Raw genomic sequence first — 23,864 nt, forward strand, 5'->3', positions numbered from 1 at the left:
ATATGCCAAGTATACAGTTCAGTGCACTGGATTTAGTAACATACTCAAGAATTGATCTTACAGTAAGCTGCGCCAGCCAGCAGTAAATAAACAGCCAAATCAATTCTAATTCTTCCACAAGATTTACATGATATATGTTTTTATATATATTACCATTGATTTTCTGCTGCCTACCTCGTTGTTTTGCAGTGCCCGGCCCCCCCTCCCTGTGGGTGCGTCCAGGATCTGGTCCATCAGTGGTGGTGCGGTGGGCTCCTCCGGTGGAGTGCTCTGAGTCAGGCTCTGACAGCCGTGGGGCCCCGGTGCTAATCCAGGGCTACCGCCTACAGTTTGGCCTAAAGAACACTTCTTTAGACACCACAGTGAATTTCACGAATCGGGAGAAAAACTTCACCGTCGGAAACCTCTCCCCGGGCTCCTCCTACGTCTTTGTCCTCTCCGCGAAGAGCCGAGCCGGCTACGGAGACGTAGTGCAGCAGGAGATAACAGTACCCATGTTCCCACCCTCGGGATACCCCAAAATACCTGACTTTGTCAACGCCACCTGCTGCTCCCTCCAGTTCTCCTGGCTGCCCCCTTTCCCAGAGGAGTGCAACGGTGTCCTCACAGAGTATACCGTATCTTACAAAGAGGCCGCCGGCCCCAAACCCTCTACTGACCCCGGCCCGACAGCCATACAAGCTCCCACTGCTCCCCCGTGGCTGATCACGCTACCAGCGAGCGAGTCCAGCTACATCATCCTGGGCCTCAATCACAGCACAGCCTACGAGGTGCAGCTAAGAGCCCACAACAAGGCAGGGCCAGGCCCCTTCAGCCCACCTCTGGTGAGCCGAACCCTGGCATTTGAAACAGGTAGGGCTGGCTTTAGGCCACAGGAACCCCCCCTCACCTTCTAAAGCACTGGTTCAGCTTCACATCTCCGCTCCCTTTACTGTGGATTTCACTCCAAACCACTAAACTGAATGAAGTGTGGGCCAGTTGTTACAGGTCGGCCGTCCGCCTGTGCTACCTCAGGGAAGCTGAGAACTGCAAAGTCCAGGGGAACACGACTACTCCCCTCCAACCTCCTCCACTCACTCACTTATACCTTCATCACCTACCCTTCACCACCAGTGGAAGCAGGCTGAATGTTAATGGATGTTTGCTTCAAGAGCACTGCTTATCACAAACCTTCAGGTAAAAGTCAATACAGGGCTCGGATACACAGTATCTAATACGGCAGGTAAGTGTTCAGTCTGAATTAAAGGGAGTACCGGCGTCTGGTGCCTGTATCTGCAGGTAAGCTTTTTTTATCTGATAGACCTCCACCTCCACCTTTTCCAAAGCCTTTGCTGACGAGCTGAATTCTGAGTCTAACAAACACAACCTTACACTCTGAGAATGTGGCATGTCACATTCCTGCAGCCGGTCTGTCTGTTATCTGCTCTTATTACTCTTGACATCCACTCTCCTCATCACCTGCCCATCCTCCTAACCATCATGTATTCTTCCCCCAGTAACAAAGCTGACTGACGCGTCTTCCATTTTTACAGGTAGCAGCGGGAGAGCAGATGTGATGTGAATAAAATACTTCATCACATGTGACTCTGTTTTTTGTTTCTTTGTTTCCTTCTCAGATGTGCCGAGGAATTTTTCTGTCAATCTGGCCACTAAGACCAGTGTTCTTCTGACCTGGGAGTTTCCAGAGAGCAGCAACCCCTATCGCTTTACTGTATGTCCACTGTCTGGTGCATGTACATGTGTCGTGACATACGCCTAGTCTGTCATTTCTTCAGATAGTGTATGAAATAATACAACTAGGGCTGTCAAAGTTAACGCGATAATAACGCAGTCTTACGGAGGTTGTACCGGGTTCAGTTTTAAAGCTAGAGTGAAGATATTGGCATCATATGAAACTAGAGAAACCTAAAGAATCCATTGGTACCAACCACGTCGTACTAGTTTGTCGTAAAGGAAGTTAAATAACGCTCCAAATTTGCGCAAAATGTTGGCGAAGAAAAACTGGCATGGCCATTTTCAAAGGGTCTTTTGACCTCTGACTTCAAGATATGTGAATGCAAATGGGTTCTATGGGTACTCACGAGTCTCCCCTTTACAGACATGCCCACTTTATGATAATTACATGCAGTTTGGGGCAAGTCATAGTCAAGTCAGCACACTGACAGCTGTTGTTGCCTGTTGGGCTTGAGTTTGTCATGTTATGATTTGAGCATATTTTTATGCTAAATGCAGTACCTGTGAGGGTTTCTGGACGATATTTGTCACTGTTTTGTGTTGTTAATTGATTTCCAATAATAAATGTATACATACATTGGCATAAAGCAAGCACATTTGTCCACTCCCATGTTGATAAGAGTATTAAATACTAATCTCTCTTTAAGGTACATTTTGAACAGATAAAAAATGTGCAATTAATTTGCGATTAATCACGTTTCAAAATTGTAATCGATTGACAGCCTTGAATACAACATTTGAAAGTAGCATTCGTTGGGTGCTTTTGATTATAATACCTCACATGATCATAACTTTTTGTATTTTTAGTATACAACCTGAATTATACTCCCAAATGTTCCACCTGTGGGATGCTGGCTTTATGTAGAATTTCATGGAGTAGTACTATGACAAGTTACACGAATGTTTACTATATATAACAAAATCCCAAAACCAGCACCTCTAAAGTTCTATAATTAGCATGTTGTTTTTTTTGGATGGATTAAACAAACTAGATACAACATGTTATTTAGTGAGCTTCAGTGGTGCTGGTAGACGGATTATGTTACCCTGGAAGAGCCAGGCTAGCTAAGTTAGCCAGCTGCTTCATTTGCACAACACAAATATGCGTTTCCCCCCAAAAAAATACTTTTTCTATTAAATTTGGTGTTAAGTGTGGCAGTGCAACATTGTGAAGAACCCTTGAAAACTTCAAAGAAGAAAAGAAAATCAGTTATTTTCTAGGATATAATGAGAAAAAATGGTTTTAATTGAGACAGACTAAGCTCAACGGGAGGCATGCATGTTAAAGTATAATAGGATATCATCAGCATACAGTATATAAATCTTCGCCTTTTACCCATTGTTCTAACTTCACAAATCCTCTCCAATCATCCAGGTGGAGTATAACCGACAGAAGATGGAGGTGGACGCTCGTCTAAGAAAGGCAGTCATCCCGAACCTTCAGGCTGACACCAGCTACGACTTTAAGATCACCGCCCCGGAGGGCAACATGGGAGGCCTTCGCCACCGCATCTCCGCCAAGACCTCCCCGCCAATCATCATCCGCCGCCCTGAGATTGACCACACCCGCGACACCGAGACCACAGTCACCATAATCCTGCCGTCGCTGGAGACTCGTACTCCTATCAAGTAAGATGGAGCTTTAGATGAAGTAGTCTCTGTGGTTTTCTTAGACTTGCTGTACTCAGGCGGTCAGATGATCTGTAAAGCTGTGGGGCATGACGATGATAACACTACCTGACTGACGAGATGTAAAGATGCAGTCTTTAGTGCAACAAGTTTGCGAGGAAACGTGAAAATAGTTAGGCATGCTTGCTATCATATCAGTGCAGCCGGTGTTATGTTGTTTGTCCTCCTCTGCTCCCACAGGAATGTGTATGTTGTTGTGGTTCCGCTGAGGAGAGCCCGCGGCGTCATCAGACACCTCAAGAGCCCAGACGAAATGGACCTTGAGGAGGTGAGAACCACAACAATGACAGAAACCCACTGATGTCTGTGCCTGGAAGGAGGAAAAGACCTATAAACACACACACACAATCCAATTTTCTAAGAACTCCTGGCAACGCTTACCCTTTATAATTCCATATCAGTGTTTAAACATTAGTCATAGATATTTGGAACGTCTCATTTTTCTTGTCCGTCTCTTCCGTCTCTCTGTTTCTCTCTTTTTTTCTCCCCTCTCCATCCCCCAGCTGTTAAAAGACATCAGTCAAAAGCAGAGGGATTCTCGGCAGCAGAAGCAGGTGGACCTGCGGCGGGCTTACATCACAGCCCGTTTCACACCTGCCACCCTGCCGGCCTTCTTCACCCTGGGGGACCAGCTGGACTACGGAGGCTTCGAGAACCGAGCCCTCGAGGCAGGGCAGGAGTACGTCTTCTTCATCCTGGCTGAGCTGAACTCCACAACCGGGGTACTAAAGCCACCGTGTCGCTTCTCTTCCGTCTTCCCGTGTTTATAACCACTCCCTCATTCCCCGCTGCCCGCGTTTCTGTGCTGCAGGCTGTCACTATACATTGTAATCAATACGGCCTCGCTGCTAAAACAATAAAATGCACTTCCGTCAAAGCGGTGTAAGCAAAAGGCAATAACCTCAACGTACTTCCATCACCACTGCTAATAAAGAGTGAGTGTACTACAGTGGCAGTAGAAGACATATTGCCCTGTGCACTGCCCTGGATCGTGTATTATGTGCATTTGAATTGGAACAGACGTAAATATATGGCTTGAATTAGGATAGATTTTATTTTTTATTAGACGTGTTTTATTAGGGACACTTAGCCCAGGGGATGCTCTTCAAAAGTCCTTCAGAACTAATAAAAAGGCACTTTATTCAGTTTATTGTAATTACAGAGACACATGTAATGTCAGTAAGCACAGGTACATTCTTTATGATCAAAATATAATCTCATACTCACATGTGCACGGAAAACCAGTCGCTGGCCGCTTGGTCACAATTACAGGGATGCTCCTTCAATCTAATGCAATCCAGTGCAACAGCTCTGCAATGAATACTACCTTTGAGAGTTACATTTTGTTGAGTCTTGGTGCAACAGCTCTGGGATTGACTCTTTGGGGGGCATGTTATTTTGTCCACTGAGATAAAAAAAAATAAAAAATACTGAGAAATACCATAAAAATCACACCCTTCTTTCTGATCAAAAAGAAGTCCTACCGCTAAAGCTGCTATGATCTAGTCCGTTATCTCTAAAACAGAAAAACAAAAACACCTCCAGTGTCTTGTTTTTTCTTGACTATGTGCCTGTGTGTTTGTTTACAGAAAATGTACGTGGCCAGCCCCTACACCGACCCCGTGATCGCCCCAGATTCAGACCCACAGCCGCTCGACGCAGGTGACGGTCTGATCTGGGTGGTTGGGCCCGTCCTGGCTGTGGTCTTCATCATCTGCATCGTCATCGCTATCCTCCTTTACAAAAAGTGAGTGGGACAGCTTTGATTATGACTCTTAATGTCAACAAATCCCATGAAAGAACTAGTAATTCATCACTCAATACGTTTTGACTTCTCTGTTTGTGTCTCGGATTAAGTCACCCCCAAGCCCCCTAGTCATCCTTACTGATTATATAAATCTTAAAAAATACACAAACATATATTTTCATGTTTAAAAGATGCTTAATAATTTCCTAAAACAGGTGGGAACATGTTTCTCAAATTGGAGTAAATAGTCTATCTGTTGGGGACTATTTTCAGCGACGGATTAATACGCATTTGGTGTTCTCGTGAGTATTTATGGCACGTCTGTCTGATTCACTCAGTAAACTACAGTGTCCATGTTTATGGTAATGAAGGAACATGTCACTTATGCGCACAATGCACAATTGTGTGGCTCATTGATGTGTTTTTTTATAGTTTTTGGACAACAATGGAGATCTATATGGACAGAGGAATATCAGGCTTTGACTACACAGACAATACTTGTCAGTAGAGTAGGGACAATTAATCGTTAAAAGGGATTTTTTTTACATTAAGAAAAATATTGAATATTTCCAACCTTATTTTTTAAAGATACGTAAAGTTTCTGTCTACGATGCTCTGCACTCCCACTGATATTTCTTGTACCAGTATTGTTTAATTTTCGACTATCCTCCCACAATTGCTCAACTTTCACCCTTATATTCATCAAATTTGTTCCAATTACGAAGTTTGTTCTCCCCCTCAGACAGCCAGGAAACAGTCTGTTCCCGCTATAGGCCCGTGATATCTGCTGCAAACCATCAAGCTTTTGAATGCTAATGCAAAATATTGATTTAGCTCTCTAACAATCTGTCCGTTTCCTTCCTTTCCTTCCTCTAATTATTCCTTCCCCTTGCTCTTGTTTCACTGGAAGCAGCAAACCTGACAGGTAAGATTAAACCAATGTCAAGCTCTTTGTTCGTTTTAACCCCCGGCAATTACATGATACCAGATGCCGTGCAGAGAACTTGTACAAAGTCGTAAAACACCATATCTACTAATGCACTATTTACTCGATTCGAGTGGCCATGCTAATGATGTGTCACTACCCAGTCTGGTTTTATTTCCTCCCTGGTTTGTTTGCATGTGCTAATTGCCCTTTTTGACTCACTGGTGTTTGAGCAGCAAGCGCAAGGACTCCGAACCCGGAACCAAGAGCCTTTTGAGCAACGCAGAGATGATGGCGCACCACCCGACAGACCCCGTGGAGATGAGACGCATCAACTTCCAGACTCCTGGTAGGAAGCGCGGACCCACACAGGCACCCAAACACACACTTTGTATTTGCATACTAAAGTGTACTTCCCATTGCTCATTATTGGATGATGAAATATTCATGCGACTAATTTTAACTCTAGATTTATGCAGACAAGATTGTGAAAGCACTCCTCCGCATCACAACCAACCTGGCAGCTAGCAGTCGTTTCTGAGATCAAAATGGCCACTGCCCAGGTAGTACAGTCAGTGCTTTGCTTAGTCACGGCTGAGTCATGACAGTGTGACAAAATTTAATCATCTCCGCTCGCCCACAACCCACATGCCAGGCTGCAGAAAGCACATCAGAACAGACAGAAAGCTTATCAAAGTCAAAAATGATATATGAAGAGGTGAGTCGCGGGTTAACTGTGATCATTTATAAAGGAATTAATTCTGTCCTCGCCAGCGTAACCAGCTCAAACCCCACTGTGAAGTAACTACATGGATTGTGCCGCTCCCCGCCCCCCTACAGAGCGAGATCTAACAACACAGCTGCTTTTGGTCGTGCCACCGGGGTCCATGATGCTTCGCTTTCACTTCTTTCACTGAATTAACAGCATCCAAAAAAAACACACTTGGCCTTGAGGAATTGAATCAGTGTGCTCAGTATATTTTCATGGTTGCAGTTTATAAAAGTCTCGCAGGGTTTCGTGTTGAAAAGGTGGCGAGATGTGTCACCGTGGAGAAAGGTTTAGTCCGTTACGTGCCAGCATGTATAAGGTCAAATGATATCGCTTTTTTATTTCATCCATAGGTGAAGGCCTGAAGTTTTTTTTTTACATGTCCGTGGGAAGCAAAGTAAAAACCCACAGAACAAAGCACTTCAGCACTTCTCTTCTATCATATGATTTTTGTTTTACTCTCATGTGGCAGCAACCCTGAAGCTCCCACCTCACCCACTTCTCCTCTCCTGAGATTTGTGCTTTTGAGATGCTCGGCAGAGATGAAAAAATTTGTTTCCAACTAAACGGGCTGATGCTATCTGAGGTGATTTTGGTCGTGACAGGAGCGTTTTGTCGTGATCACCTGGCTGTGGGTTGCTGCGGGAGAAAAAAGCTGTTGATATGAGCCTGTTTTTTGAGAGCTGTAGCAGCAGAAGGACTTAAACGCTCTTCATAGTGCATCCATCGACGCGCATTACGATTTCAAGGAACATCGAGAATGCGTTCTGACTCCAATAGATTGGGTTTATTGTGTACAAAGCGGTGTTTCTTTGATTTATTGTTGTAGCTATTTGCCTTTTTGAATGGACAATGGATCGCAATAGCTTCTCTGTTCTCGCTCCAGCTGTGAACAGAAACGACTGTACGAGGCATAGGTTGCTTCCTTTGTGTGTGTGTGTGTGTGTGTGTGTGTATGTGCAACCCTCCTAATTAGTGTTCTGTCTGTGTTTGTTTTCTCTGAGTCGTTGCTCCTCTGATCACAGAGAAAGCAATTTATCAAAGAAAAACAATTTACAAACAAACAAGACTCGCCTCACTTTGTCCTCGCACATGGATCAAAATTGATTTTCTGCCTCAGCGTGCGCCTTAATGATATGTGATGTTCTCCGATTGTATAATTATCTTCAACGTCTTTGCATATGAGCGATGTTGACCCGCAGTAATTTAGGTCACTCAGTTGAAGTCTGCGTCACCTCCGACCCCTTGTCATCACGCAGGAATGATGAGCCACCCTACCATCCCCATGAGCGAGCTGGCCGAGCACATAGAGCTGCTGAAAGCCAACGACAACCTGCGACTCTCCCAGGAGTACGAGGTGGGAAGTACTTTGTTATTCCATATGAATAAACAGATAACATCCTTATTGTTTAGAGATGTTAAGCCGGTTAAGCCTTCGCTTCATAAAGCAAATCATATTTAACATTTGCATCTCTGTGTGCAGATTATCTTTTCATGATTTATTCAGCACTGCAATTTGTTGCTATAACTTGTCTACATTACAGAGCACTCTCTTTCCATTATCCTCAAATGCACCACTAAATATGGCACCACACGCTGTTAATGTGTGTGTGTGTTTGCTGCTTCTTCCCAGTCCATCGACCCCAGTCAGCAGTTCACCTGGGAGCATTCGAACCTGGAGGTCAACAAGCCCAAAAACCGCTACGCCAACGTCATAGCGTACGACCACACCAGAGTCGTCCTGGCTCCCATAGAAGGTGAGGAGAACCGCCAGGTAAAGAAGATGTTTAGAGCTCCTAATGGGAGTCTGAGCATATTTGTGTGAACACAAAGAGAAGGGGGGGAGGGGAGCTGCATGATGGATGAAATCTGAAATTGCAAACAGTGCTCAAGACTGCCTGTGTGCAGTGGCACGAGACTGACAAACAGCGCGAGTGCATTCAAGTGCAGCCAGCACTCCTCCAGAACAAGAAAGGGGGAGAGCGGATTTGATCTGCAGCTCATGAATTTACACCGACAGAGTCTTGTTTGTTTTGTTGTCGTCCGCTAGTCATCCAGCAGCCGTCTGCTGGAAGCCGCGGCTGCCAGGTACAAACAGTTCGTTAGGCTGTTTGATGTCATACATGCAGGTTCATTTATTATGTCGCTTATGCAGATCGCAGTTTAGCAAGAGCCTCACAAGTGTCTCGTTTTTGCAGGTATCCTGGGGAGCGACTACATCAACGCCAACTACGTTGATGGCTACAGGAAGCAGAACGCCTACATCGCTACCCAGGGGCCCCTGGCGGAGACGTTCGGGGACTTTTGGAGGAAGGTGTGGGAGCAGCGAGCCGCCTCTGTGGTCATGATGACGCGCCTCGAGGAGAAGTCACGGGTAGGAAGCCAGTCTTTCACCCACTGACCCCCCCCCCAACACGTTCTCATCCCAACTCGTCACATATCGCCGCTTTTTCACGACCCTTGGCGTCACTTTATTGTCGGCATCAAAACCACTATAGTTAGATTTAGGAAATAACTACATGGGCTTTACATTACTACGTTTGTACAGTGAAAATGAAACTGAACGTTGTGAAAACAGGACAAGAACGAACAGCTGATTGGATGAAACCCTTGTGTTTGTTGGATCCATCCACGTCCCCTCCCACCCGCCGTGTGTATTTTCACACTTTAAACTTCGTCACCACATTCCCGGCGCGCTCTCCCTGAGCGTTTACTGTTGCTTGCGGATGAGTTTACATTATAGTTAATGGAACGCCCAGTGCTAAGGGGTTGCCTTGTGCGGCGGTATGGAACGCCGATGACTGTGACAACCCACAATATATGGCCCTACTCAGCTGGCGACCCAGGCCCCAGTGCTGCTGATAAAACCATAACACATAATGCCTTTAGTTTTATGCATTATGTATTATGGTTTTATGGTTTTTACAATTTATTTCCTTACTTTTATAATGCCTATGTATTAATAGTGTTTATCTCACAAGGCATGTGCAATATTTGTCATCTTCTTTGTCGTTGTATGTTATTTATTACCGTGTCTTTGGCTACATATTGTTTTAAGTTGATTGCCCATGAAAAAAAAACTCCCCTTGGGGACGATAAAATATAGTCTTAACTTAGATTACGTGCAATTTATAGTTCTAGGGGCTGTTTGCTTAACAAATGGGATGAAACTGAAGAGGAATGTTGTTTTGGTTCAGTCTGAAAACTGTAATAGTTGTAGTAATGATGATGATGATGCTTTTCCTTTGTAGATAAAGTGTGACCAGTACTGGCCAAGTCGCGGCACAGAGACATACGGGATGATCCAGGTCACCCTGCTGGACACAATGGAGCTGGCCACATTCTGTGTCCGCACCCTTTCCCTCCATAAGGTAATCTATTTCACTCTTTTTGTCTGTATCCAACCCTTGACCCACCGCTCTCTGTCCTTTCCTCCAGTAATTACTGTCATATCCAGTGAAAACTGCTTTGATTTCTGGAGTATACAGTTAGGAGCAACTGGAGTAATCACAAATTTCCACTGTCACTGAACGAGCAGCGCATGTGGACACACGGAGGAGAGGAGATTAGTCTGGACTTCATGGAGTGTTCAAACCAGGCCAGCGTCCCTGTGTCAGGCTGTGAGATTTGATCACTGTTGGAAGCAGAGCACTTTCTTATAGCACAGGGCTAATCTAGGACCGCCAGACTAGCGTGTCTCCATGGCCTACTTACAAACGCAGAAACTAGGCCAACTGTAGCACCGCTGCTCAAAAATTTTGTGATGATGTTTTGTGAAACGTCAAGTTCTGAGCTCCGTCATACAGTAGAGAATAATGCACATGAAATATTTAGCAATGCAGCCGTTATTCCTGTCTTTTGTGTAGACTGTGTTTTCAATTTAGGAATATTTGGGGTCTTTATTATGATCTAAAATGATTCCTTTAATATTATGCATGAATTAAAAGCTTATTGGATAATCTGTGTGATAAAAGTTAGTCGCGGTTTATATGACTGGCGATAATTAGGATGATTAATGGAGATATATCTGAGAAACTGCACTCAAACAGATGTGTCATTTTCATTTAATTACTTAATAGGTTTTATGTTTTAATAATGCAAAAGAGGTGAAGTTTACACATGCACATGTACAGACAATTATGACTTCAGTGATAGTAAAGTCTTTTTTTTATTTGCTTGTCTCTTATATCAGAGTGGCAGCAGTGAACGGCGAGAGGTGCGTCAGTTCCAGTTTACAGCCTGGCCAGATCACGGCGTGCCAGAGTATCCCACCCCCTTCCTCAACTTCCTCCGCAGGGTCAAAGCCTGCAACCCTCCTGACGCCGGACCTATCATCGCTCACTGCAGGTACGGAACACACATACACAAGTTTATCTTAAAGGGATTCATTAACATTTTATCTGAGCATAAAGACTGTAAACAAAGGGGAAGCAGGTAGTGTTGCTTGACCCAAAGGTAATAAAATCCGCCTATATCAGCACCTGATCCAAACCAAAAGTGTAAAACCGCGAAGTTGTGATTTTAAAGGGATCGTAACTTCCTGGAGTCTCAGTTGGTTGCCAGGAAACCTCACGGTGATCACATGACTCCATGAACTATCCAGCCAAGACATAGTCCAGCACACAGCCCCTGGATAACCAAACATTGTTTTGTTTTTTTTACATTTTATTTTTGAATGGATTAAACAAACAAGATAAAGCGTGTTAATTAGTGAGCTCTAGAGGATCTGGTAAGCAGATTTGTTTTATCTTTCGTTTTCAGTCTTTATGCTAAGCTAAGATTACCGGCTGTTGGCTTTAGCGTCATATTTTGACGGACAGATATGAGAGTGTTATCAATCTCCTCATCTAAATGTAGGGGGGAAAAAGCTAATAAGCCCATTTCCCAAAATGTTGGAATTATTCCTTTAAACTAAATATCAAAAATAAAATCCTCCCCATTTGTCAACTGATATCCCACCTATTCCCTCTCCCTCTATTAGTGCTGGTGTCGGTCGCACCGGCTGTTTTATTGTCATCGACGCCATGCTGGAGCGCATTCGACACGAGCGCACTGTGGACATCTACGGTCACGTGACCCTGATGCGCTCACAGAGGAACTACATGGTGCAGACGGAGGACCAGTACAGCTTCATCCACGAGGCCCTGTTGGAGGCCGTGGCCTGCGGGAACACTGAGGTGGCCGCCAGGAGTCTGTACTCGTACATGCAGAAGCTGTCCAAGGTGGAGCCCGGGGAGCACATCACAGGCATGGAGCTGGAGTTCAAGGTAGGGCAGAGGGCAGGGGGGAAAGGGTTATATATGATGCCGCGCATACAAAATCACATTCTGAGATTTTGTCTGAGAAGAGGAAATAGAAAAGTGTTTGTGGCTCCTTAAAGCGAGGCCATCTCTTCTTATAATCCCTTGTTACATGTTGCATGAGTCATTTTTACATGAGATTGATTTTCCTTTCTAAAAATGGTTTCACTTGAATAATATTTAGAGCCTTGAATATGAAAAGCTGACAGGAAAAGTTTACAAAATTGACAATATTTTGTGTAACAGAAAAAGTAATCTCACAACCCCTCAGATTTATTTTGCAAACCCCCAAATTGGGAATTAACCAGGCAAATAATCCTGAATAATCCTGCTCTCTTGCATGCCAAATCAATTTTGGTTTGCTAGATAATATACAAGAAAAAAAAAACCATCATAACACGTTCACATTTTCTCTCTCCATCCAGCGGCTGGCGAACACCAAAGCCCACACGTCCCGGTTTGTCACAGCCAACCTGCCTTGCAACAAATTCAAGAACCGACTGGTCAACATCATGCCCTACGAAACCACCCGCGTCTGCCTCCAGCCAATCAGAGGCCTGGAGGGCTCCGACTACATCAACGCCAGTTACATAGACGGATACAGGTATGTTTTTTCGTCCTTGAAAACACTAATGTGACCTGATCCCCTCGTCCTCTTATGACGGCTTGATGAGTGACTGGATTGGATAGGTTTTCACCACAGTGCTCCCACCTGTCACGTCCTGTCACATCTGTCGTTACTGTATACATGTCCCCGCTATTTGTCTCGCTGCACGGCGCTCACTTCGGTCGTCTTCTGATGATTCAGGCCGTTCAGAGTAGGTTGGACACACATGTTTAGACTGTTCCTCTTCTTGCCTGACCCAGTTTTCAGTCTGATGCTTGACAGAAGGAGAAACCGGGAGAATGAAGATGGCTTCTTAATGTGTGTGTGTGTGTGTGTGTGTTTGTGTAGGCAGCAGAGAGGCTACATTGCCACCCAGGGTCCGCTGGCTGAGACCACAGAGGATTTCTGGAGGATGCTGTGGGAACACAACTCCACTATAGTGGTCATGCTCACTAAACTGAGAGAGATGGGACGGGTAGGGGTAAATTAAGTATATATGCACATACACAAAGTGCTACCAATAACAGCAAATTCAGCCCTGTACACAGTGTCATTTTTTTTTTTTATGTGCTGCTCTCTCAGGAGAAGTGTCACCAGTACTGGCCCGCCGAGCGCTCAGCCAGGTACCAGTACTTCGTGGTGGACCCCATGGCTGAGTACAACATGCCTCAGTACATCCTCCGAGAGTTCAAAGTTACGGATGCCAGGGTGAGTTCTGTGTGCTTTAAAGACTTGTCCTCCTGTTGTATGTTGTATTCAAACAGCAGTGTAACATTACACTCCTTGACTTTTCTGCTCTGTTCCCAATCCATCAGTGCTGTTCGAAGGCAGCAGTGCAAAGCATGTCCTATCGACCCGTAGTGTGTGTTGGTTAGTGTGTGTTCTGTATGTGAATGTCTGTAACACAACAGGTTAGCTCTGTCTGCAAGCAGCGCCCAGATTACTCGTTCAACCATGCTGTCTCCAGATCACCTTGACAGCATGTGTGTGTGTGTGAGTGTGTGTGTGTGCACTTCCTCTCGTGCACATATCAGCCAGTCATGGATAACTCCAGTTAAGCCTGTCCTGCACTGACGCCACATCGACAGATGCTCTATTGATCTCCATTAAAGGGGAGTCAGAAAGGCTGAGCAGAAGAGAAAAGATGTAATTGCCTACTGAGCGGCTGACAATAGCAGACGTACTGACGTTACGGCTTGAAGTTAACCACAGCCACTGATCCGGGGTCAGATAACAGTAATCATTAGAAGGGAAAAAAAGGATATTGCCTGGCAGAGTCTCTCTGCTCAGTCAATACAGCAAGAGGAAGCTCCTTTAAATAGTCTTTTTGAAATAATCACCTCACATAAACAATAACTACACCGTTCAAGGATAAACATCTTGATGTGCGTTGAAAAGACATCAGATACACTCCCGGATCAACTCAGCCCGCAGGTTTTCAGTAAAATCATCCTCATTTCCTCCTTCAGGACGGCCAATCACGGACCGTGCGTCAGTTCCAGTTCACTGATTGGCCAGAGCAAGGCGTGCCCAAATCTGGGGAGGGCTTCATCGATTTCATCGGCCAAGTGCACAAAACCAAGGAGCAGTTTGGCCAGGATGGACCAATCAGCGTTCACTGCAGGTAAGCAGCAGCAGGGTTCATGATTAAAAGTACATTTAATGCATAATAACTGCAGTACGTTGGTGAGAATGTAGCACGTTGTTGTCTGAGCTCTGGAACTCTGTTTTCCTTTGTGGCCGTAGTGCTGGCGTGGGGCGGACAGGTGTCTTCATCACTCTGAGTATTGTCCTGGAGAGGATGCGTTACGAAGGGGCGGTGGACATCTTCCAGACTGTCAAAATGCTGCGCACACAGAGACCCGCCATGGTGCAGACTGAGGTAAACACTGAACAGCATGTGGGACTCACTGATTCATTAAGCAGGGCAGAGACGCAAGCAATCATAGCACTGATACAGCACACTATTGGTGCTGTCCAAAGCAATATTTTTATCATTCTAGTCATATTTGTACTGTTTATATTTGGTACCACCTAAACGAAATTCCAAAACATATAGCTTTATAAATTGGCCATCTGTATATGGCTTTTTTTCCAACTGTGTGTAAATACTATATGTGCTAAAAAGATTGTGTGATTGAAGTCTGCAAATACAAATTTACCCTTTTTCACTGTCTTGTGAAAACCATTTTTCTCCAAAACATTCTCTTAAATTTCTCTTATATTTTCTCTGTCGACTCCAGATGCACCAAGCATTTTGGGGTTTTAGCATAGGAAAAACAATTTGTGGACTATGAAAACAAGATGTTTTTTCTTATCTGTGCAGAGTGCTCTGTTCTCATATCACTTCCTGCATGAGGCCCAATGTGTTTTTCACATAATGCAATTGTTTTTTGGGGGCAACTCAGGCCTTTATTTGATAGTGATAGCGGAAAGAAACAGGAAATGCAGGGAAAAACATGCAGCAAATGGTCCGGCCAGCCGGGAATCAAACCGGGGACTCGCTGCTCAGGGCATTTGCGCCCGTACCACTCAGCTATTGGTTATTTTTTGTTATATGCTGTTTGTTTTTGTTATATGCTAATTTTCTCAACACATAAAGGAACACTTAATCCTTCAATTTATCTGAAAAATTCGAAATCACCAGACTGAGAGATTAAGACCGACATGACACACAAGTCAGGATTTTAGTAAAGCCTCTGTTGCAACACCATTGTTAGGATTCTAGTTAATAATGAGACTGGATAGGTGTTGTCTGTGTCTGTTCCTGTTCATAGCTTTGATTTTTCACTCTGTGTGTGTCCTCAGGATGAGTACCAGTTCTGCTACCAGGCCGCTCTGGAGTACCTGGGTAGCTTTGACCACTATGCAACGTAAGTGAAGAGACAACCATCCATCCATCTTTCTGCTTCGAGGTCCACAAACAAACCTGACGAGTGAAACAAGAGAAAGACGGCCCGAAGCAACGTGAACATTTAACCTTTTTTCCGGGAGCGAGACTCAAAAAATGAATTCTACACCAACAAGGACAAAAAGCAACAACGAAAAACAGCAACAAAGAAATCTGTGTCCAACAGCACCCACGCTCATCAGGGGTCTCTCCCTGAGGAGCTGGTGGGTGTGGGAGACTATCCATGTGTAATCCATATACTTACCTCAGTGTTCCAGTGTGAAGGACGTATAATACATGTGTGTTGTGGTCAGCTATCTCCAATATGAACCAGTGAAATACAAACGGCTTCTGAACAGGAATTATGATACTATATGTGTATAAAAAAAAAAAAAAGGAAAAAAAAAAAAACACAAAGAGCCTGGATATTTGCTGCACCCTAAATGGGCTTTTTATCCTCAACTTTGTATCTATTGGTTTGGTGTACTAAGGGGGTTGCAAAGTGCAAAAGGTGAACATTTCTATGTGTCCGTGAGTCTATTTCAAAGGTGTCTACAGCTACCACAGGTAGCTCTGATTATAGTTTAATGCAGATGACGAGGCGATGCCTCAGCAGAAGCCTACAGTAGGGACTCAACACCCTGAGGACTGGTGGAGAAGCATGTGGATGCTCATTTACACGACGCGCAGTGCCAAGAGAAACCTTGCAGCGTGAACTGTGGCCTCCAAGGAGAGATGGCCCCCCTCTTTTTGTCCAGCATAACATAAAGTCAGACCGCTCTTAACACGCCCGGCCTGATCAGTTCATGCTCCCCAATCGTGTCCTCGCTGTGCAACAGCCGGCCTCAGAAACAGTGATTAGAGCCCGTCATATCCTCGACTGGGCCGAGATTTGTAGTCCAGCGCATTCTTCGTTTAAACAAAGCTTGCTTGCTATTTGCTTGTGTTCATCCTCTGGCTCATCTCCTCTTGAAGTCAGCCCCTCATTGTGTCAGCTCAGCAGTGGCTTATTGAAAGAGACGCTAATGAAAGCTTCAATCCCGTTAAAACATCCCATTTCTTTCCAGACATGATTTTTTTGTGTGTGTTTTTTTACTGTACGTCTTTTTGCCTTATGCTGACTCATGTCTTGTGTTTAAAACATGCTGCTTAATGTTCATGCGTTATGTGCTTATTGTCATACAGTATCTTAAAACCGAGGATGAAAGTCCTAATCATCTTCCTCCTCTGAAGCTTACCTACTTGAATTGCACGACTTTGCAGTTAAATCAGTCTGGTGTTTTTACTATTTAAGGCAGTGGAAGATAATGAGAGAAATCCAAAAAAAGCATCACTTTTAACAGTCCTCTCACCCGACCGTCCCACCTCCATATAAAACCATTCAAATTCTCTCTGTTGCTAACTCACACTGTACAGAACATCCCGACGTAACCAAATTATGTTTTCCTCTCCGTCTTACGACTGCACAAGTCCGTGATATCAATATATATCTTTTCTTGATTTGACATATAATCATAATTGGTCCCACGTGGTGATTGAAGAGCACAGCGATGTTCCAGTGTATCAGACATTTTTGGGGCGATTTCACCGATTTTGTACATACAGTCTATCATTGGAGTCCTATACAGTACAGTTACATACGTCTGAGCACAAGATATAACGTGGGATTGGATGTGATGTCGTTCTTATTGTTGCAAAAAAAAAAGCCTTATTGTTATCGTTCACTTTGTCATATTTATTTCGTATGATTTTTTTTAAGATATTTATTATTCTATTTTGTTACTTTTTATGTTTGTTTTTAATCTATTTATTTGGGATATCTAGCAACTATAACCAATAAGATGTTGTTTACTTGTTTCTTTGGCGAGCCAATGTTAAAGTATGATATTGTCACCGTTTGTTTTTTTATTTTTAATGGTCAGTTTTGGTGCTTTTTTATTTGCTTTATTATTATAAAGTATGCCCTCTGTGTAGGGTGCTATTTGATACTGATTACTGATGTCCGACTAGTTAGCTAGAGATGTACATTAGAGGCCGACCTAGTTTAAGTTTACAGTGATGCCCTTCTGATGCCCTCCGCCACTCGACCTCCATAGCAACAGCATTGGTGCGACCACAGCAACAGAGGTACGGTTCACCCCACCGTGATAGGTTCAAGGGCATCGGAGAAGTTAGATATATAGAGCAGACTTGTTGGTGAAAACCTCAGACAAGCTGTTGGTATTTAGTTTGCTGGAAAGCACATGGTAGCAAGTGTATTTTTGACAGAGAATGGGTAAAGAGTGGCCCAGCTACACACACCCTCAAACGTTATTGTTTGTATCTGAAATTATTCCGATATGAAATCTATGTGTGGTCCAGAAGTCTTGACAGTGTGTGACATATATGAAATATGTTATTCCTTCGATTTCTAATGATTATTGTGTCAAGAGAAATATAAAAAGGCACACACATGAAACATAATATGAAATGTGTTGAGGGCCAGCTCTGATGACGCCAATCCCCCTCACTTATGTACCTGTTCTTTCCTTTCAAACCATGGATGTAGATATTGTATCTTGACTTTGTATTAAAAGCAGGATGATTGGATATACAGCACAATGAGCTGCTTGATTCCTGTGGGGGTTTTCTTTGTTATTCACTCCTCGTCCACTAGATGGGGCCAATGTAAATCTAAACTGAAATGCACTACTGTCACGAGACACAGCTTTTCCTAAATGTACTGCACGCAAAATGACTACCAGAAAATGATTGGAAATTTAATTCAACTTTTGCAAAACTACAGCTGGTTTGGAGCTACAAAATAAAGTTGCATTAGGTTTTGCTGTAAATCCAGCTGTAGCATTACAGAGGCAGGATAACACCATATTCATGTCATATGGGAAAGACATTAAGGACTGTGAGGATTAAAACGCTTTACGTTACTTTCAATGTAAAAATATTATATTGAATGACAGTAATTGGCTGATGTGAGGCGAACGTTTGGTTTTCAGTCACCACCGAATTAATGAGTGCCAAATCTGATATGTTTTGACCTTTCAGAAAAATCCCAAGTTTTCCACTCATAATTACAACTTGGATCGGATGTTGACACGAACGCGGAAATTTATGATATTAAACTTTGATATGACATGAGCATTAAAACAGTTTGCAACTATACACATTTAGGAAATATCTTGAGGGGAAATAACATTTTGTAATCTTGAGCATGAAACTTCATTCTTGACATTTGAAACTGACCAAAAAAAAGACTTAAATAAATAAATAGTAAAAGCCTCTGTGCACCTACGCAGGTGTTTTCAGTTAATGTGGTTGATTAGATCTCTGCTCAGGACTGTGTGGGTGTGTATAGTATAGACTATTAACGTTCCTGTTAGCGTTGCTGAACCTGTTAGGGTGGAACAAATTACACCTTTATAATTATTATAGGCCTTTTCAAACTTGGCAACATAAACTATGTATTTCCTGTTGTTGTTTGTTAATGCAGTAGCTGACAGGAAGTCAACTTGGACCAAAGCTGATGTTGCCCTAGCAACAGCATGGCAATGAAAAGTTCTATTGGTAGATGAAGATTGGTGACATAAATTCACATCAAAGCTCAGGTTCCACTTTACAACCTGTTCAGAGGTCTAATCAGCCACATTAATATAAAACACCTGTGTGGGTGTGCAGAGGAAAGAGATAGGCCTTTCTCATGGTAGACATTTAGGCTAATCACAGTAGGAAAAGCACAGGTGTTACTAATAACACTAACGATGGCTCTTCATTTCATTATTTACACCTGTGTCGATACCTCTCTGTAGGTGAAGCCAACGGTTACAGCTAGCAGGCGTTTAGCTTAGTTTAGCTTAGCCCAAGGACTGGAAGCAGAAGGAAACTGATAGTTTTGCTCAGTTCGAAGGTAAAAAAAAAGAAAAAATTACATTTATACACTTCGGTTTTTGGTCATATTAAACTAAAAATATATAATGTGTTGATTAGTAAGCTTTAGATGTGTATAGTTGGATTTTGTTGCTTTAGGACAGGGGTCAGCAACCTTTACTATCACAAGAGACATTTTAGGCAAAAAAATTATAATAATAATCTGCCTGGAGCTGCAAAACATTTGAGCATTGTGATGAAGGTAACACAGTTTATAGTCTCAGTATATAGTATATAAGTCTAATGCAGTGAGGGCTCAAGTGCAAAAGTACGACGGAGTATTAGGGCCACATTAGGGAAAAAACATCTGAGATTTCGAGAATAAAGTCATAATTTTATGAGAAAAAAAGTCATATTACGAGAAAAAAGTTAGAAGTTTACGAGAAAAAAGAAAATGACACGTAAAATTACTATTTTATAATATTATGACTTTATTCTCATATAACGATATATATATATTTTTTTCTCGTAATATTAAGATTTTATTCTCAAAATCTCAGATTAGTTTTTTTTCCTCAATGTGACCCTAATACTCCGTCGTACCATAGACCTACAACAATGACAAATAAAATTGAAAATGTAAACAAAAAAACAGTTATTAATTTCCACTAATTTTAGTAAAAATCCAGCCTCATCTAACTTTTAGTTAGAGAGAAAATTAGCATATGTCAACCTATTGCTTTACTGTATGTTCCACATTAGTTTTAGGTGTTTGAGCTTTGACCAGCATAAGCTTTTTGTCAAATTTGGCAATCTGTTTGAACACTCTGTCCTCACACAGACTACATGAACCAGGAAAGGAAAGACTTAAGGTACTTTCTTTTATTCAGTGAACGATGGAAGGTATTTCCAAAAATATTTAACATTTCTCTACCCTTTCTTCAGGGAAGACTATGGCGTAACGCTTATCATTAGGAGATGAAGAGGAATGTTGCTCCTTGCATCATTGATAGTCTGTGTTCACCTGCTCACACCCAGGCATGAGGAGATGTAATCAGCTGTAATTCACTAATAATGAAACTCAGACTGGACACATCTCATCTCATTTCACATTTGTAAAGTGGCACATACAGCAGCATCAGTCTCATTGTTTCGGACTATGATCGTTCTGTTGATATGAAGAGATGCTGAGTGTGATTGGCCAACCCTTTTTACCTGCTACTTCCTCCAAATCTTCAGAAAGCCAACCGCTCATTTTGCATTTAATGTTTCCAAGTAATGAGAGAGGAAAAAGAAAAGGTAGAATATGTGGGGGATGTATTGTTCGGTCCATCACAGGAGAAATCATATATGGTGTATCTGAATGCTTTCATGATTGTAATCTGCAGTATTTCCTTCTTGTCGAGACAGGCCCGGTAACTTTACACCTACATAACGAAGCATTTTTATGCAGGTGTAGGTGTTTAGTTTTCTCTCAGCCTCTCACATGGTGACAATTCATACCACACACAAAGTCACGAAGGTCAATGTGACCCTGCGCTGCTATTGTTCCAAGCAAACACCTAATGAGCACAATGGTGTTTATCTGAAACCCTGGCATCAGAGTGGATTGTGTGACAAATGGATAATGTGTTAAGTTAAATTAAGCCAAACAATTCAATACAAAAATCAACACTGGAGAACTGACACTATCTCTCTTCAGGGTTATTATATCTAGATATTTAAACATTATTATAAAAATGTCTTCTACGGACAACTTTTCTGAATGGTTTCACATTATTACATAACCAGTAGAACCTGAAAGGACGACACATTTCTTCACGTATATAAATGTAAATCATACTTGTGATAACCCATACTGTTGTTACTGTATGTCTGGCATAATGTTTGAATTAAAACTATCATTATTGTGGAAAGTACCAACATTCAAAATGCTCAACTCGTCACCAATTTGCAACACTGACTGCTTAGTGGTTACTGAATCCTTAATTTCATTGACGTATAGATGAACAAAGGTCAGCACAGCGCATTGAGCTGCATACAGAGGCATAAGAGGAGGGCGATGGAAGAGAGCCAACATCTGTAATGACGTCATGCAATCATACAATCACCTGTGGTGAATATAATATAAAATTCAATTAGGTACAATTCTGTTTTAATTTTATTAAACTCAGAGACCAACATGAGATTTGGTATTACAAACTGTCAAATATAGATTTCCATCAGGCCTTTTTCACAGCAGACAATTTAGGAAGAGCACAGTTGTCACTAATAACATTAACGATGGCTCTGTCCCAGTGAGCCGTTCTTGATTGTATTAATTACACCTGTGCTTTTCCTGCTATCACATGGCAACGTCTTGCTGTGCTTCAGGATGGCATGCTCATAAAGCTGTGATAAAAGACTATAGTGAGCAGTAAGTAATATTAGGACAAGAGTTAAAATATTAATTATAATTTTTTTTAGGGCTGTCAATTGGTTAAAATAGTCAATCACATGATTGTTCATAGTAAATCACGATTAATCACACATTTTTTATCTGTTCAAAATGTGTTTTAAAAGGAGATTTGTCAAGTATTTAATACTCTTATCAACATGGGTGGGCAAATATGCTTGCTTTATGCAAATGTATGTGTATATATTATTGGAAATCAATTAACAAAACAATGATAAATATTGTCCAGAAACCCATTTAGCATAAAAATATGCTCAAATCATAACATGGCAAACTGCAGCCCAACAGACAACAACAGCTGTCATTATGTTGACTTGACCTGCCCCAAAACTGCATGTGATTATCATAAAGTGGACATGTCTGTAAAGGGGAGACTCGTGGGTACCCATAGAACCCATTTTCATTCACATATCTTAAGGTCAGAGGTCAAGGGATCCCTTTTGAAAATGGCCTTGACTGTTTTTCTTCGCCAACATTTAGCGCAAGTTTGGAGCGTTCAGCTTCCTTCCTGACAAGCTAGTATGACATGGGAGGAATGGATTCCTTAGGTTTTCTAGTTTTATATGGTAGCAGAATCTTCACTCTAGCTTTAAAACTGAGCCCACTACACCCTAAAAATAGCAAGTTTGCGTTAATGCGTTATCACGTTAACTTTGAAAGCCCTAGTTTTATTATTGTCATGCATTCAACTACTCTACTAAGAAAGCCAGAACCTTAGTGTTGCATTGCAACATTAAAAACAATTTTAAGGCAATAAAAAAAAAGTCCCAAAATAGTTGAACGACTTTAACAGTTAAATCTTTGTTTACAACAAAATTCATAAATCACTGACAAACATTTACTATACAATATAATCAAATTGAAATAGACTCTTTTCACAGCAGACATTTTGACTTGCCAAAGCAGGAAAAGCACAGGTGGAAGTAATAACATTAATAACAGATGAGCCAGTTCCAGTTCTCTGATATTGTGCATGCTCACTCACTGACATGGCTTGCTAGGTGGAACAGAGCCATCGTTAATGAGCTCGTTTACACCTGTGATTTTCCTGCTTTGACGAACCGAAATGTCAAGCCAAAAACCAAAATCTTGCCTTCTTTTTCAGTTTTTTGAGACAAAGTTAGAACTACAAATAATACAACCATTCCCGTTTTTGATCATCTGAACACCAAGATATTTTTGTCGAACCATTTCACGGAAAATTGCTCTCTTATATCAGAGTAGGCTACAACTACAGTACAAATGAAAATGGGACTCACTCTCCACTTCACCTCAATCTGTTTCATCCGCAGAACAATGTGGAGGTCAAGGTGGCTGAGACCTGATCGAAAGATAATTGGATGTCTGAGCTCGTGTCCTGCAGCCAAGCCCACCTGGATTTGCTCAAATATTTGCTGCCTTATTTTATCTCTGTTTGGTAAGTAGCGTGATGATCTTTTACAGCACAGTACTGTGCATGTATATGAGTGTGCATTTCCTTTTTTATGTTTTGTATATATTCTTAGTGTCTAATACGAAATGTTGAATGTTTGTGGATTTATGGAGCTTTACATTTACGTAGGTTACACTAAAAATAAACACTTGTAAATCATCTTTTTTCCCATGTCATGTTATGTCATGTGTCTGTGCTGTAGCTGTCCTCTGATGTCTATCTCTGCAGGCTGAACAGGTGACATGGCAGGAGACATGGTGTGACTGTGATGACGGCTGTCTCTGCATACCTGTGTGCAAGTGCTTTTAGGCGTGTGTGTGCATCTGTGAGCCAAAAGGTCAGAGTAGGCATAGTAGCACCACCCATAGCTACTGTTGCCATGAGTAGCAGAAGCTGTGGGCTGTGCACCTGCCTCCACTGGTTGGTTTAGTGTGAGTGAAAATCCCGCCCCCTCA

General features: G+C 42.4%; 1 protein-coding gene and 1 long non-coding RNA gene across 9 annotated transcripts in view; both read left to right on the forward strand.

The window, feature by feature from the left end:
* ptprsb (protein tyrosine phosphatase receptor type Sb) overlaps window positions 1-16,079 on the forward strand; it is a 72,559-nt gene extending 56,480 nt beyond the window's left edge. For 2 of the 8 annotated variants that reach the window (XM_074650965.1, XM_074650964.1), the window contains exons 12-30: window positions 1,617-1,711; window positions 3,110-3,363; window positions 3,604-3,691; window positions 3,927-4,145; window positions 5,013-5,170; window positions 6,084-6,095; window positions 6,332-6,444; window positions 8,124-8,221; window positions 8,498-8,621; window positions 9,063-9,238; window positions 10,116-10,235; window positions 11,057-11,211; window positions 11,846-12,131; window positions 12,590-12,768; window positions 13,120-13,252; window positions 13,354-13,479; window positions 14,241-14,395; window positions 14,518-14,653; window positions 15,580-15,791. In XM_074650965.1, coding sequence (XP_074507066.1) covers window positions 1,617-1,711; window positions 3,110-3,363; window positions 3,604-3,691; window positions 3,927-4,145; window positions 5,013-5,170; window positions 6,084-6,095; window positions 6,332-6,444; window positions 8,124-8,221; window positions 8,498-8,621; window positions 9,063-9,238; window positions 10,116-10,235; window positions 11,057-11,211; window positions 11,846-12,131; window positions 12,590-12,768; window positions 13,120-13,252; window positions 13,354-13,479; window positions 14,241-14,395; window positions 14,518-14,653; window positions 15,580-15,648 — 2,696 coding nt within the window. In that variant the 3' untranslated portion in view covers window positions 15,649-15,791. Of the gene's footprint in view, window positions 1-189; window positions 853-1,616; window positions 1,712-3,109; window positions 3,364-3,603; window positions 3,692-3,926; window positions 4,146-5,012; window positions 5,171-6,083; window positions 6,096-6,331; window positions 6,445-8,123; window positions 8,222-8,497; window positions 8,622-9,062; window positions 9,239-10,115; window positions 10,236-11,056; window positions 11,212-11,845; window positions 12,132-12,589; window positions 12,769-13,119; window positions 13,253-13,353; window positions 13,480-14,240; window positions 14,396-14,517; window positions 14,654-15,579 lie in introns of all 8 variants that reach the window. The other 6 variants (XM_074650970.1, XM_074650969.1, XM_074650966.1 and 3 more) reach the window with 6 other exon arrangements.
* Window positions 16,080-18,545: 2,466 nt separating this feature from the next.
* On the forward strand, window positions 18,546-23,705 carry LOC141777046 (uncharacterized). Its single transcript, XR_012595837.1, has 3 exons — window positions 18,546-19,562; window positions 23,270-23,394; window positions 23,638-23,705. It is a non-coding gene; the product is annotated as an uncharacterized LOC141777046 (long non-coding RNA).
* Window positions 23,706-23,864: the final 159 nt, after the last annotated feature.

This window comes from Sebastes fasciatus, chromosome 11, assembly GCF_043250625.1.
Source record: "Sebastes fasciatus isolate fSebFas1 chromosome 11, fSebFas1.pri, whole genome shotgun sequence".
Lineage (NCBI taxonomy): Eukaryota > Metazoa > Chordata > Actinopteri > Perciformes > Sebastidae > Sebastes > Sebastes fasciatus.